Source organism: Rhinoderma darwinii, chromosome 7, assembly GCF_050947455.1.
Source record: "Rhinoderma darwinii isolate aRhiDar2 chromosome 7, aRhiDar2.hap1, whole genome shotgun sequence".
Lineage (NCBI taxonomy): Eukaryota > Metazoa > Chordata > Amphibia > Anura > Rhinodermatidae > Rhinoderma > Rhinoderma darwinii.
The window spans coordinates 130,142,465-130,159,243 of NC_134693.1; the positions used below are offsets into that span (position 1 = coordinate 130,142,465).

At 45.2% G+C, this 16,779-nt stretch overlaps 1 protein-coding gene and 1 long non-coding RNA gene across 5 annotated transcripts in view; one reads left to right on the top strand and one right to left on the bottom strand.

Moving 5' to 3' along the window:
* The first annotated feature begins 427 nt into the window (after positions 1-427).
* The window catches only part of MITF (melanocyte inducing transcription factor), a 178,569-nt gene continuing 162,217 nt past the window's right edge, over positions 428-16,779 (top strand). For all 4 annotated transcript variants that reach the window (XM_075834028.1, XM_075834029.1, XM_075834030.1 and 1 more), the window contains exon 1: positions 428-628. In XM_075834028.1, coding sequence (XP_075690143.1) covers positions 525-628 — 104 coding nt within the window. In that variant the 5' untranslated portion in view covers positions 428-524. The remainder of the gene's footprint in view (positions 629-16,779) is intronic.
* On the bottom strand, positions 1,086-5,770 carry LOC142657381 (uncharacterized). Its single transcript, XR_012849913.1, has 4 exons — positions 5,527-5,770; positions 5,331-5,420; positions 2,009-2,129; positions 1,086-1,311 (listed from the first exon to the last, which is right to left on the bottom strand). It is a non-coding gene; the product is annotated as an uncharacterized LOC142657381 (long non-coding RNA).

Below are 16,779 nucleotides of genomic sequence, written 5' to 3' on the forward strand. Positions count from 1 at the left end.
ACATTGGTTAGATAGATAGATAGATAGATAGATAGATAGATAGATAGATAGATAGATAGATAGATAGATAGATAGATAGATAGATAGATAGATAGATAGATAGATAGATAGATAGATAGATAGATAGATAGATAGATAAACGTTGGTTGCTTGGTTGGAGAGATATTCGATAGATAAATAGATAATTAGCTATATAGATTTGAGATAGATAGAAACATAGATATTGGATGGTTAGATTGTTATCTAGATAGATAGACACTTTATTTAAACTTTATAGAAAGTTCAGGAGGTGAAGCATTCTCCCACTGTATTCCAAAAGTATATATAATTGCCGCTAGATGGCAGCGATGAGGCCACATCCGGGAGCACAGTAGTACAGGAGCTGTCAGTGAGAGGAGAATAAGTGTGTGTGCTGTGCAGGCAGGGACAGGGCAGAGCTCAGGGCTGTCACTACTGAGACACAGGGGAGAGGGAGCAGCCTGCACTCTGCTGTTCTGCACTCGACTCTCTTGACAGCTGGAGACATGCAGTCTGAATCAGGGATTGTACCTGACTTTGAGGTTGGAGAAGACTACCAAGAAGAGCCCAAGACATACTACGAGCTGAAGAGTCAGCCTCTAAATTACAGGTCAGTGACATCTGCTGGGACTTGAGCCGCCGTTCTCTTGTGGAGTCAGCTTATTTATTGCGACATTATATCATCATATAGTTTTTCTTGCAACATTGTAACATGAATGGTTTTTCTTGACAACATTGTATCTTTGCGTTATATATTGCAACATTGTATCATAATATCTGTCCGCTTTCCATGTGACATGTATTCCATATTAGGCATGAGAGTGTAACTCAGCGGAGTCCGGATTCTTCTGTAGGACTTTGCAGTTTAAGTTCTCTGCTGGTCCACATAGTGTGGGTTGAATTGTATTTTGGAGGCGGTGATACTGAATATAAATTACTGCCACAACATAGAATGTTCTGCTGTGTATAGTGATAATGAGTACTGCTCAGTGCGTGCCCCTAACATACAATTAGGGGTTGTATGGAGAATGTATTTCTTTGCTGGTGGGGAAAAAAAAGTTTGCAAATTTATGGCTGTATAATGTTTATTGAACCTCCCCTGCTGCAGAACCTCTTGGATGGCAGAGGTAGTACTCACATTTGTACATTTCAATCCAATAACTGAATTATTCTGCAATATTTAAAGGGGTCCTGCACATTTTTCTCTACCTGACCAGATAGTTCACCTTTGCCCATTAAGGTCAGAAGGGGCCAATATTGACTCTCGTTTGGTTGTCTTTACAGTCAGCGAACCTGCAATCAATAAATACATAACTATAACTTAAGCAAATGTATTTTCATCGCATTAGATCTAGATGTTTATAGTCTTCACTAAGTTTACCACCCTAATATCACTTTCATATAGGTAAGCACTACAGGGAAATATTGTTACTTTGGTTAATAGGTAGAGATATTCATGGGATTATTTTATGGGTTTTGTTAACAGAAAACACTGTAGTAAAATATTAGTTTATATATATATACTGGATTGTATAGTTATGTTAGTGCTGGCCTTATTTCATAAGTATTGGCACCCCATAGAATATAATTGATGTGCACATTGAGTTAAAGCCTTTAGGTATTCACCTGCAATTACTGGAGGCAGCCATATTGTGGGCAGTGCCAACCTTCATTAAGGTGCAGCCAATCAATCTAAGAAAAGTATGAGAATGGCATCTGACTAGGAGAAAACACCAAGTGGCATAGGCCCACACAGTTGCTAGATCTACTGAATCTACAGACATAGCAGAGCTGAATTTGTCCTGTGGGGTCATGTGCAGTTCTATGTAAAACCTCAGATAACACTTTCTATATCAGGGTGAGCTGACAAGTTCAGTTCTGTCACCTCTGTAGGTGACAGGTGCGTTTTAACCTGCAATATCCATAGTTGTGTGGCATCTGCTAGTTAACAACACACAATAGAGATCTATATCTAGAACATGTTCCAAACCTTTGTTGGGCCATTGTATCCTTTGTGTGACCTTTTGTGATGGGTGGACTGAGGCGTTGACCTCCTGTTTCACTTTTTGAATTGTTCTGGATTTTTTTGCTAGAATTTATGGTTGAAGCTGCTACACAAAGTAGAAAAAAGTATCAATATCAAACCGCAGTTTGTGTGTATATACTATATAACAATTTCCATATACTGTAGTATCCTAATACAGATTGGAACCGATCTACATTTTCATATAGGAAACGTAATACATGGCACCTTTACTTTAAGCTTTACTTTGAGCCTGTCTAAATACTTTATTAACAGGGTTTTCTGGATTTCCGTCTAGCGTTATTTTCTGGCATTTCTCTAATAAGAAATGAGTCTGTGCAAGTCTGAAGCCCCACCCACTTTTCCCAACGCAGTCGCAGGTGTCGAAAAGAAGAGGCGCAGGGGCTTCAGAATATGGCGTTTGGTCCAAATGTCACGTGTTTCAATGTATTTATACCAGAAAACTGCCATAAATATATCTTTAAATCTACCTCTTTGTGTTTCATTAATCATCATTTTCAAGATCTCTGTTTGCTGTCAGTAAATTGACACATTCTTGCTTTTAGCCAGAGACTGAGAATCCATGCACTCCTAATTCTGCTCTCAGCTGAGGGGTTTCCTCTGAGGGTATGTTCACACGCTTAACCAAAAACGTCTGAAAATACGGAGCTGTTTTCAAGAGAAAAAAGCTCTTGATTTTCAGACATTTTTAATCAAACTCGCGTTTTTCGCAGCGTTTTTTTACGGCCGTTTTTGGAGCTGTTTTTCTATAGAGTCAATGACAAACTGCTCCAAAAATGTCCCAAGAAGTGACATGCACTTCTTTTTCGCGGGCGTCTTTATACGTGCCATTTTTGGAAGGCACAAGAGGCATAAGAAAACGCCCCGTCAGAACAGAATGCCGTATTTCCCATTGAAATCAATGGGCAGATGTTTGGAGGCGTTCTGCTTCCATTTTTTCCGGCTTTCTTCTAGGCGTAAACGCCCCAAAATACGCCTGAAAACACTCCGTGTGAACATACCCTAAAATTGTATCCAGTCCAAACAATCCGGTGTGCGCTAAACAACTCGGTCTCTGGGAGGAGTGCCTAGACTGGACACATTGTATAAATCCGCAGCAAAATCCACAAGTGCTACATACAGTTTTTGCCACAGATTTTACTTTTTGCGTTGCAGAAAGTGAAACTCGTGGAAAAAATCATCAGCAGATTTGAAAACCCTATTCACATGCATTGTATTGTACGTAGTTGCAGATTTTCAGTGCGGAATCCACACTGAAAATCTGCAAGAAATCGGCCACGTCTGAATGTGTCCTTATTTCTATTATGTCTGATGAACTACTAAAGGAGGCCATTAGATCCACTTCTGCCGATTTTGGCAGGATCGGCTGACCATCTAATGTATATAGGGGCCTCCCTACTCTGTGGAAAGAAGGATCTGGCAGTTGGATTTCAACATGCCCGATTCTTTTGTTCTGAGGGAAGATAAGCTGCTGACAGGTGTCTGGTAGCGGCGTACTCCCCTCTCCCCATTCAAAATACAAGCCTGCTCAGCTGAGCGTGCATGCGTAGGTAGGGATCGGGAGGAATAGCTGTCAGCAAAATGAGCGTTCACCCTACAGCTATCTTACGGGTCAGTTCACACGGAGTTTTTTTTACACTTTTTTTGACGTGGAAACCACGTCGGAAAACCTGCCAAAAAACGGCTGAAAAGGCGCTTTTTCCCCGCTAGCAGAAAAACCATCTCGTGGGAAAAAGAAGCGATATGCCCTATCTTCGGCGCCCATGAAGAGCGGTAAGCCGCCAAATACTATTCATAGCAGCGCTACAACGCATTATAGATTCGCATCGATCCAGTCCCCAGTACGGCTCAGTGCCCGACGAAGGTCTAACGACCGAAACGTCGACGTCACACATGTAGCCTCTGGCATCCATCCTGAGAATCCAATAAATATAATTTTTGAAACACAAGCAAGGTGTGCCGACTACAATTCTTAACCTACATCCGGGTTGGGACCCTACCTCGAGCACCCAAGGAAACCGGTGCTATCTGAACACAACCATAGATGCCCTATCTTCGGGCGTTTACGTCTCTGACCTACCATTGACATCAATGGGAGGCAGCGAAAGCGTATTTCGCTGTGTTTTTTTGCCTGTGGTGCTCAATGGCCGTGGGCGAAAAACGCATCAAAAATCGGCGTGCAGGCAGAGCAAAAAGATTTTCTGACTGCAAAAAAACTCAGTGTGAACACAGCTAAGGATATGTGCACACGATAGCAGGCATTTACGTCTGAAATGACAGACTGTTTTCAGGAGAAAACAGCTGCCTCGTTTCAGACGTAAAAGCTCCTCATCGTATTATGCGAGGCATCTGAGACGCTCGTAAATCTTGAGCTGCTCTTCATTGACTTCAATGAAGAACGGCTCAAATTACGTAGCAAAGAAGTGTCCTGCACATAATGTATATAAGTGTTTCTGCACTTCTTTGCCGAGCCAGTCAATTTACGCGTCGTCGTTTGACAGCTGTCAAACGACGACGCGTAAATGACAGGTTGTCTGCACAGTACGTCGACAAACCCATTCAAATGAATGGGCAGATGTTTGCCGACGTATTGTAGCCCTATTTTCAGACGTAAAACGAGGCATAATACGCCTCGTTTACGTCTGAAAATAGGTCGTGTGAACCCAGCCTGAGGCTTCGTTCACATCTGCGTCAGAGCTCCGTTCCGACTTTTGGTCGGAACGGAGCCCTGACTGGCACAAACGTAAACGTAAATGGACTTTTAGTCACTGGCTCGAGTCCTTAGTAATGTCTAGTCAGCCACATTGACAGTGAGAAAAAGTTAACGCTACTGTGAGCATTCTTAAAGATTACATAACAATCTATACGTCTTATCAGAGAAAACTTGAAGACCAACTTTCTTAAACTAACAACAACAGCATCGCTTTAAGGGCTTATTCACACGAACATTGAATACGTCCGTGTGACGGCCGTTAAAACAACGTCCGACACACGGACGCATGTATTTCAATGGGGCCCTTCACATGGCGCTTATCTCAACGGACCGCGTGAGGTGTCCGTTGTAAAATAGAACATGTCCTATTATCTTCCGTTTCCACAGATCCCTCGATAAACTCAAGTCTATGGGGATCTGTGAAAACAAGACACGCATGGGTGCAACTCGGACGTGAAAAATGTCAGTTTTTCACGTCCGAGTTTCCCCACGTTCTTGTGAATAAGCCCTAAATCCTGCATCCATCCCCCCCCCCCCATAACATACTGTTCATACCATTTGAGTCTTTCGTCGGAGGTATACATCGGAAGAATTTCCAGACATATGCCTCTAATGGAGGGCTGCAACGTATGCCACAGGCTATTACTGTAAAATAAAACGTATGCCGCGCGGTAATTATTATTTTTTTAAATATACAAAAATAGCTTGTTCTACTACACTATTCTATACAGGAAAAATAAAGTATGCTGACGTATATGCCATCTCTTGATCGGTGGGGCTCTGACTGCCGGGACCCTCTCAATCCTCAGAATTAGGAGACGGCAGCGGTAGTTTGGCGCTGTTGCTAATTGTCTTTGCATGACAAGACCAAATTAGATTTTCCAATCTAGAGCTGAAGCTCATTATATCCTTCTGTGGGGGTTGTTAATTTATTTTTAAATAAAGTTAATTGAAACAAGCGTTGTACGTGTGCGGCGCGCCCACTTTGTTATGTATTCTGTATAGTCATTTCAGATCTCACTTTACGGACAACTGGGAAGAGTTGGCCAATCAGGCGCAAAGGAAAAGTGTAGCTGTTGCTCTTAGCAACCAATCAGATAGTTACTTTCTTTTTTGATAGGGCCTGTGAAAAGTGAGAGAAGGAATCTTATTGGTTGCTATGGACAATTGCTGGAGGAAGATGTGGCTGACTGCTCATTTTCCCTGCAGCGGCCACTACAGTGGAAATGTAGTATTACATGCAGTCATTTAAATGATAAATTGTACATGGTGGGACTGGGTCTGCCAGCGCGAGATCCACTGTCCATTAGTGGATCGCATCTATGACTTATAGACGGGGACCCCAAGAGGGGGACACCATTATGACATGATGTGGGAACCCCGACTATGACATCATATGCCCCAATAGGGCATATATAAAAGGTTGCCAAAATGAAATGGAATACAGACAAATTATTAAAATGACAGCTCCAATGACAACAATTATACGATTTGCGTTCAACTTTCAATTTTTTTGACATTTTTTTGTATTTATATATTTCAGTCGCAAAAATCTCCTGAAAGTAGCACATATATGCAACTCTACATTTCCACAATGTTATTCTTTGAAATACACCTCTATCTAGGTGGGTAGTATAACACTGTTCACCCTACGCTTCCTCATCCATGAATAGAATTGCAGTGCTGCAGTAAAGACTGACACACACATAATAGATAGAAATAGGCAGCAGGACAGAATGTAGATTTACACACCATTCAGGTTCTGTGGAATGCTTGGTGCAGGCTATTAGTAAGTATGGCCATTATAAGTTACCTTGTAAAAGTCTAGAAGATCAAGGTCATTTATAACTGGCTGAAGAGAATATTATAGTAACATAAGAACATGATCAACAGACAAAAAATTTCCAGGAAACGTTTTTATTTTAGAGAAATGTTCTTTAAGTTTCAGTGAAACAAAAGCAGAATTAACTCGTCACGGCAGAGTAATGCCCCTTTGGTCATATAAAGATTAAGATGATGTGGTAATACATTTACCCTTCCGCCATCTGTGTATTGGTCCATAGTTATTGACTTCATTACTTGACTGTTTATAGTTGGGATGCCTGGGAATAGTTTGGGGGCAGCGGGTGGAGCATGTGCCCTGGGTGCCAGCGGAGGCTCCAACAACCCACTCTGCCTTGGTCGGGGTATTTAGACTCAGGGCTTAAGTAAGAAACTGAATGTTTGCCCCAAGCGAAGGAAAGTCGAGCTACCCCTCTGTTGAGGTGTGCATAGGCAACTTGGCCCTTAGGGTCAGGGGCCCTTCTGCCAACTTCCTGCTTATAGAGCATCAAGGGAACCTCTGTGTTCACCCGAGGAGGTTTTTGTCTGTGAGAATCTTTGAGAGAAAATGTATGACATATTACGGTGGTATTTCCAGGGTACAATATGGTGACTCATGGAGGCAGAATATGGCACCTACAGACTCATATTACAGACCGCTAAGGCTACCTTGTGCCATCAGAAGCATAATTTGAAGCTCCTGGGCGCCAATGCAATGTCTATAACCGGGCCCCCTACCTTCACTGTACCTTTTATAATACTGCTGTCGTCTTATGTGCCAGAGGGTCCTTTAGGCTCGATCAGGACAGGGCCCGGGGGCAACTGCTACCTCTGATCTACGCCCCTGTATACCACCGCACACACTCCATGAAGCCCCAAAAGCTCTGGACACCAGGGAAGAAATGAGCTCACCAAAGACAGATGGGCAGCAAACCAATGGACTGCGGCTCTAAAGCAATGGATATCACAAACTAGGGCACCAGATCAGAGCCCAGGGCACAATTTAGACATTTAAAAAAATATAAAATTGGCACGCTGGTAAGGGTGCTGCCAGGAGAGTAGTGTTCTATGACGACACATTTTACATACAGCATGGGGCCAAATACTGCTCTTGCGCAGGGGTCCGCTGCTGTTTGTGCCCACCCTATTTGCTGACATGGCCTGGAAAGCCCCCCCTGACTTGAGACCCTCAGGTATAAGGGAGGATTTACACGAGCGTGTGCGTTTTGCGTGCGCAAAAGAACGTGGCGATTTGCGTGCGCAAAAGGCACTTAACAGCTCTGTGTGTCATGAGCATATGATGTGCGGCTGCGTGATTGTCGCGCAGCCGCCATCATTATGACACTGTGTATGTTTGTAAACAGAAAAGCACGCGTTGCACGGATGTATTTTTCGTTCGTCTGAATAAGGCCTTAGACATATATCACATCAACATGTGCAGCTGCTTATTCTGTTTTGGTTTCTGTCTCATTTTTACTTATGCAAATTTTGCAGACCCAAAAACACTCATCCTTGAAAACGAATGATTAATATCTTCAGCCTTCTTGTTGCTGCAGATTTTCAGTGCATTCTGCCACATCGCTCCTATAAATAGGTTTGCAGAGTGTCCATTTTTTCACCTTCCCGTGTAGCGCTCCATATGAGGGACACTGATTGTTGGAGGGGGTCGTGGGGGCTTTGCCGTAGAGCTGGGACTATCTGCATACAGTGCTGACTGTTAATCCAGATGTGTCTACCAGCCCCGCTATTACAAAACTCAACCATTCCATCTGTTTCTGATTTTTTTTCTTTGTATGTCTGTGTGTGTGTAATATCTATCTATCTATCTATCTATCTATCTATCTATCTATCTATCTATCTATCTATCTATCTATCTATCTATCTATCTATCTATCTATCTATCTATCTATCTATCTATCTATCTATCTATCTATCTATCTATCTCTCTCATATCTATCTATCTATCTATCTATCTCTCTCATATCTATCTATCTATCTATCTATCTATCTATCTATCTATCTATCTATCTATCTATCTATCTATCTATCTATCTATCTATCTATCTATCTATCTATCTATCTATCTATCTATCTCATATCTATCTATCTCATATCTATCTATCTATCTATCTATCTATCTATCTATCTATCTATCTATCTATCTATCTATCTATCTATCTATCTATCTATCTATCTATCTATCTATCCTAGTTTTTTCTTTTACAACTGTGTGTTTTTACAATAATGTGATCTGATTATGATAATCCAGATGTTATTATTATATGTTATTATCTGTTACTGGGGAAGATGGAAACAGTCAATATGGCAATTACCAGGGACTCCGCTTTCCTATAATACTAGAGAGGAGTGTGGGGTAAATCTTGGCATAACTAGGCAGCCATGATTTAAGGGTCCTTAAAAAGTTGCAACCACTTTGGGACTTGCAATGGTGTCCGTATTGGTTGTCACTCAGTTTTACCAGAAGCACGAGGTCGATTCAAGGACTTTACTTGGATTTTTACTCGTGGAGACTACAGTATGTGACTAGTGTTTCTCCAGAAGGTCTTAGGGTATGTTCACACGGCAGCCTCTGTTACGGCTGAAATTACGGAGCTGTTTTCAGGAGAAAACCGCTCCGGCATGTCAGACGTAATGGCAAGTGCGACGTAATTGGAGCTGTTTTTCCATGGTGTCAATGGAAAATGGCTCCAATTACGTCTCAAGAAGTGACAGGCACTTCTTTGACGCGGGCGTCTTTTTTTATGCGGTCTTTTGACAGCGGCGCGTAAAAAAAATGACTGTCGGCACAGTACATCGTGAAGCCCATTCAAATGAATGGGCAGATGTTTGCCAACGTTTTGGTGCCGTATTTTCGGACGTAATTCGAGGTTAAAACGCCCGAATTACGTCCATATATAGGGTGTGTGAACCCAGCCTGAGGCTTCTTCACCAGAAGTTATGGGACTGCAGAGGGGACTGCTACATCAGTCAGAAAAATATCTGTAAGTTCCTGTTCTACCGGGCCCCAAAACACTAACAGCCCCCCATACAGTGATAGCTGGTGCCCCATAACAATGATTACCACATGCACCCCCCTCACAGTACGGCAAGATTCACACGAACATGGGGAAGTCAGACGCAAAAAACATGACGTTTTTCACATCCGAGGTGCCCTTGTGTGTGAAAACGGAAAAACATAGGACACGTCCTATTCTTCAACGGACCCTTCACACGGTCCATTAAAACAGCGGCCATGTCAACGGCCCCATTGAAATATATGCGTCTGTGTGGCGGCCGTTACACGGACGGACTGTACGTTTGTCTGAATTCGGCCTAAGGCCTGATTCACACGGTTATATACGTCCGTGTGCTGTGTGTGAAAACAATGAACACCCCACGGACCTATGCAACTCAATGGGGCTATTCAGACTTCCGTGATTTTTCACGCAGCGTGTTTCCGTTGCCTGAAACTCACTGCATGTCCTTTTTTGGTGCGTTTTTTTGCGGATCACGCACCCATTGAAGTCAATGGGTGCGTGAAAATCAAGGACCGCACACGGATGTCATCCGTGTGCTGTCCGTGATTCACGAACCAGTTGCTAAAGAAATGCAGAGAAAATAATAAATATATAAAGAAATGTGCACCAACAATGACATAAAAAACGGATGCCACACGGAACACACGCTAATGACACACGGAACTGCAACGCGAGAAAAACGCAAAACGGACACGTTCGTGTGAATCTAGCCTGAAAGAAGCGGATCCTCCTTATATAATATCTCAAGCAGTATATATAATAACCCGTATACAGTGTCAGCTACAGATCATCCCCTCCTCAGGAGACATAACTAATGACTGTAACGATTCCTTATGGTCCTCCCGGCACTCATGACCAGGATAGGTGAAGCCTATGGACAGCCTATAGAATCTGGCACCAGACCACCGAATCCAGGACACTTGAGGAGTATGTTCATGTCTTCTAAGATCTAATTTGTCCTTTTATTTCATAACATGATTCTAATGAAGCTGATTACATTGGGCTGGTAACGAGTTGTCACGCTCTGATGAATGCTCTGCCTTGTCTGCGCGCTGCCATTTATGGGATTTACCCCATCTCGGGTCTGCGTTGCCCTTTGAATTCATGTTTACAGTTGTGGAGCAATGGAAATATCCTTTATTTAGAATTCATCACATGGTTCCAGTTAAGAACAGTTCAATGAAAGAGGAAATGGGTCTTAGGAGAAAGGCACTGGGCACTTCTATCTTGTAACGTCAGTGCCCAGAAATGTGGAGAAAATGCTATATTGGCACCGGATGGTAGGTAGCATGCAGTATACATGGCCCATTATCAACTCATGGGCAAGAGATGGCACTTGATGGGCCCCTTTAGAGCTGATTCACACGACCGTTGTATACGTCCAGTTGCATAGGTCCGCGTGCTGTCCGTTGTTTTCACGCACAGCACACGGACCTATGCAACTCAATGGGGCTATTCAGACATGCGTGATTTTTCACACAGCGCGTTTCCGTTGCGTGAAGCTCACCCATGGAAGTCAATGGGTGGGTGAAAATCACGGACAGCACAGGACGTCTTCCGTGTGCTGTCCGTGATTGACACACCAGTTCCTAAAGAAATACAGAGAAAAAAAATATACAAAAAATGTGCACCAACACTGGCATCAACAACTGAGGGCACACGGAACTGCAATGCATGAAAAATGCTGCGTTTTCTATGCGCGCAAAATGGACACGTTCATGTTATTCCAGCCTTAGGCCTAATTCACACAGGCGTTGCACATCTCGGACTTGAAAAATGGCCGTTTTTCACATCCAAGGTGCATCCGTGCTCTGCGCTGCGGGATGCGATGTCATGCATCCCCCATAGACAAGAGTCTATGGAGGGATGCGTGAAGCGTGGATAAATAGGACATGTCCTATATTCATACAGTCCGTTAAAACAACAGCCGCGTGAACGGCCACATTGAACTATATACACTACCGTTCAAAAGTTTGGGGTCACCCAGACAATTTTGTGTTTTCCATGAAAACTCACACTTATATTTATCAAATGAGTTGCAAAATGACTAGAAAATATAGTCAAGACATTGACAAGGTTAGAAATAATGATTTTTATTTGAAATAATAATTTTCTCCTTCAAACTTTGCTTTGGTCTTGGAATGCTCCATTTGCAGCAATTCCAGCATTGCAGACCTTTGGCATTCTAGCTGTTAATTTGCTGAGGTAATCGGGAGAAATTTCACCCCATGCTTCCAGAAGGCCCTCCCACAAGTTGGATTGGCTTGATGGGCACTTGTTGCGTACCATACGGTCAAGCTGCTCCCACAACAGCTCTATGGGGTTGAGATCTGGTGACTGCGCTGGCCACTCCATTACAGATAGAATACCAGCTGCCTGCTTCTTCCCTAAATAGTTCTTGCATAATTTGGAGGTGCTTTGGGTCATTGTCCTGTTGTAGGATGAAATTGGCTCCAATCAAGGGCTGTCCACAGGGTATGGCATGGCGTTGCAAAATGGAGTGATAGCCTTCCTTATTCAAAATCCCTTTTACCTTGTACAAATCTCCCACTTTACCAGCACCAAAGCAACCCCAGACCATCACATTACCTCCACCATGCTTGACAGATGGCGTCAGGCACTCTTCCAGCATCTTTTCAGTTGTTCTGCGTCTCACAAATGTTCTTCTGTGTGATCCAAACACCTCAAACTTCGATTCGTCTGTCCATAACACTTTTTTCCAATCTTCCTCTGTCCAATGTCTGTGTGCTTTTGCCCATATTAATCTTTTCCTTTTATTAGCCAGTCTCAGATATGGCTTTTTCTTTGCCACTCTGCCCTGAAGGCCAGCATCCCGGAGTCGCCTCTTCACTGTAGACGTTGACACTGGAGTTTTGTGGGTACTATTTAATGAAGCTGCCAGTTGCGGACCTGTGAGGTGTCTATTTCTCATGACCTGCCTAGGTAGAGTCGTGTGTTAACCTTAAACCATACTATCCCCCACCCCCATTTAGTAACGACACATGACACCGAGGTTGGATGTGAAATGGCCACAGCAGCCGTTTATTAATTTCACAGTTTTATAAAAACAATTTAAATCCGAAACATTCGGATAACTAGTTAGGAATCCACCAGAGAATTCCTCCTAATAATTCACATGACCCAACATGGGTCAGAATCATAAATAACAATTAAACGTTAACATTAACCCGAGCAGAGGAAGTCCTTGAAGCCCCTTCAGATGTTCCTTTCAAGAACACACCGAATTAGCCATCTGCAAACCACTAATTACCTCCAGCCGTAAACCAGCTCGGAAGCACCGTTCACCTCTGCAGATGGCTCCAACCACTAGAAGTCCACTTCAAGGGGATAACACCCGATGAAGCCCTCAAGTGATATACCGACCACTAGAAGTCCACTTCAAAGGGATAACACCCGATGAAGCCTTCAAGTGACATACCTTCTACCAGAAGACCACTTCAAAGGGATAACACCCGATGAAGTCTTCAACCATGTACCTTTTTTGGGGGACGCATACCCCCGATGCGACCCCCCCACCATTTTGTACTGACTGGCCTCAAGGACTCCCCCCGCCAGCTGCCATGACAACAGAACCTACTCCGGAAAAAAGAAAAACATGTTAAATAAGCACACAAAATAAAACACAACGCTCGTAGACAGACGTACATAAGACCTAAGGAGTAACAAAACAAGGGTGGGAGGGTGGGAGCTTTGCTTACTGTGTGTTACTCCTCCCGCTGCTTCCGGCTCAATGCCGAGAAACAGCGGGAAGCGCAGTAACGGCCCCCCGTCCCCCTTAACTCCTCCCCGTCCCTCCTTCAGCTCCTTCAACTTTCCCTCACCTCGTAACATTAACCCTTTCCCTACCAGGACGGTCATGTCGGCTTCCCTTAAGCCTGCAGCTGCGTCCAGCCTCTTCTTGACCTGCCTAGGTAGAGTCGTGTGTTAACCTTAAACCATACTATCCCCCACCCCCATTTAGTAACGACACATGACACCGAGGTTGGATGTGAAATGGCCACAGCAGCCGTTTATTAATTTCACAGTTTTATAAAAACAATTTAAATCCGAAACATTCGGATAACTAGTTAGGAATCCACCAGAGAATTCCTCCTAATAATTCACATGACCCAACATGGGTCAGAATCATAAATAACAATTAAACGTTAACATTAACCCGAGCAGAGGAAGTCCTTGAAGCCCCTTCAGATGTTCCTTTCAAGAACACACCGAATTAGCCATCTGCAAACCACTAATTACCTCCAGCCGTAAACCAGCTCGGAAGCACCGTTCACCTCTGCAGATGGCTCCAACCACTAGAAGTCCACTTCAAGGGGATAACACCCGATGAAGCCCTCAAGTGATATACCGACCACTAGAAGTCCACTTCAAAGGGATAACACCCGATGAAGCCTTCAAGTGACATACCTTCTACCAGAAGACCACTTCAAAGGGATAACACCCGATGAAGTCTTCAACCATGTACCTTTTTTGGGGGACGCATACCCCCGATGCGACCCCCCCACCATTTTGTACTGACTGGCCTCAAGGACTCCCCCCGCCACCGCGAAACAGGCCTTGACCACCTTAAGCCTGTGAGTTCCTCCACACCACCACCGCCCTTTCTATGCCTTCTGCTATAGCCAAGCTCCAAATATCAATGCCAACCTCGGTCAGATGAACCCCGTCACTCCTCCAGAAATTCCCCAATCCTGACTCCAAATCCCTATGCCTCACGCAAATGCCCCCGTTCTTCGCCACAAAACGGGACACCGCCCGGTTAACCTTTATCCGAGCCTTTATTGACTCTCTCCACCGATCTAGCTAACCGCCAATGCTTCCTTGGGACTATGTCCGACCACACTACCACCAACTTGGGATAAGATACCCACAAACACAACAAATCATGTTTGATATCCCGCACCAACTCACGAAAAGGGCGGACTCCTAAGTCATTCCCACCCACGTGCAACACTAAAACCTCCGGAACCCTATCAAGCCGCACATATGTCTGGAATTCCGCCAACACCCTGTTCCACGACATACCTCTAAACCCCAGCCAATGCACAACCGCATCCTGTCGCGGAATGCGCAACTGGCGACCATCCGGGCGGACGTCCGCCCTCAAAGCCCCCCAGTGCACGTACGAATGACCCATCAACCACACCAGACAAGGAGGCGAATCTGAAACGGAAAACACAGTTAGGCACCACCATATAACATTTGCAAGCATAAACAACAAAATTACAACATATGGGGGCGGACATAGGACTTAAACCTTTTAGACTCCCAACGACCAATACGCCTCACCCCCTCATCATCCAACCCCCAGCGCCCTGCTTCCGTTGCTGCGCCAATCCGGAAGGAATGAGATGAATATGAGCCTGCCGCAACCCCAACCGCCGTCAAACATTTTTTAAAAACAGCTCCAAACTGAAACCTGGACAAGAACGACCCGTCCACATGACGTAACAAAGGCAAATCTGGAGACCCCCTGTTTTTTGTAAAACCCCGCATGCACTCTACTGGGCACATGACCGACCCCGGGAGAGCGAACAAAACTATCAGTTTTCCCTTCCCTAATTGGTCAGTTTTTGATCTACGCAACCATACCTCCAACCGATCTGCAAAAAGGCTCACCTCCCCAGATCTCAGCCCCCCTGCCTGTTTAGTACTTGGCGACACCAACTCACCTATTCTAAATGCTCCGAAGAACGCCAACGAGAAAGCCAACCGAAACAAATCCACCCAGGCATCCCCTAACCAATACAAAAGTGCCACCAACCTGTCTCTATCCGTATTGACATCACCCAACTCTCTTACCCACTCCTCCCACTGCCTCCAACAAGCAGCATAAGCCCTCCACGTCGTGCGCGCCAAAGACCTTTGTAACAGCTGCTCTACGGGACCGATACCAGATCCCATAGATGATCCGGACAAGCCAAACCGAGACGTTCCGCTCCCGGGGCCAATTGCCGAAACCGGTCCCACTGCGAGCGAGAAAGAGCATCAGCAACACAATTCCGTACACCCGGGACATGCACCGCCACCACCCACGCGTTCAACGACAAACACCCCTACACTAAATGTCGCAACAATTGAACTACCGGAGGAGAGGACGCCGTGATGTTATTAATGGCAAGCACCACCCCCATGTTGTCGCAGTAAAAACGGACCTTCTTATCCCTGAGCCTGTCCCCCCAAATGGTAGCCGCCACCACGATGGGAAACAGCTCGAGCAGGGCCAGATTCCGCGTCAATCCACTGGACACCCAGCTAGCCGGCCATTGACCTGCGCACCACGGACCTCCCCCGTAAGCTCCAAAGCCACCCGCCCCAGCCGCATCCGTGAAAATATTCAGATCACTCGTATCCTGCGCTGGGGCCATCCATAGCGAGCGACCATTGTACTGGCCCAAGAAGTCATCCCAAACCTGAAGATCAGCTCGGTGCTCCTCCTTGAGCCTCACAAAATGATGCGGCGCCCGCACTCCCGCCGTTGCCGCCGCCAACCTTCTACCAAACACCCTCCCCATCGGCATAATCCGGCAGGCGAAATTCAACTTCCCCAGCAGCGACTGAAGCTCCCTCAGCGACATTTTCTTCCTTCTACAAGCCCGTCGCACCTCCAGCCTCAAAGCACCCAACTTATCCGCCGGGAGCCGACACTCCATTGCCCCCGAGTCAATTTCGATTCCCAAGAAACAAATCGTCGCTACCGGGCCCTCCGTTTTTTCCGGCGCCAAAGGGATCCCAAAATCCCTCGCCACCTTCTGCAGGGCATGAAGCAAGTTACCGCAAACCGGCGAACCCCCCGGGCCAACGCACAAAAAATCATCTAAGTAATGGATCAACGAATCGACCCCGGATACTCCCCTCGTTACCCACTCCACGAAGCTACTAAACGCCTCGAAGTATGCACAAGAAAGAGAACACCCCATCGGAAGGCACCGATCCACGTAAAAGGCCCCATTCCAAAAACAACCCAACAGCCGTTGGCTTTCTGGATGCACCGGCAACAACCTGAACGCCGCCTCGATGTCGGTTTTTGCTAGCAGCGCCCCCGGACCCGCAGCCCGCACTAACCCCACCGCCTTATCGAATGAGGTATAAACTACGGAACACAACTCGTGATCAATCCCGTC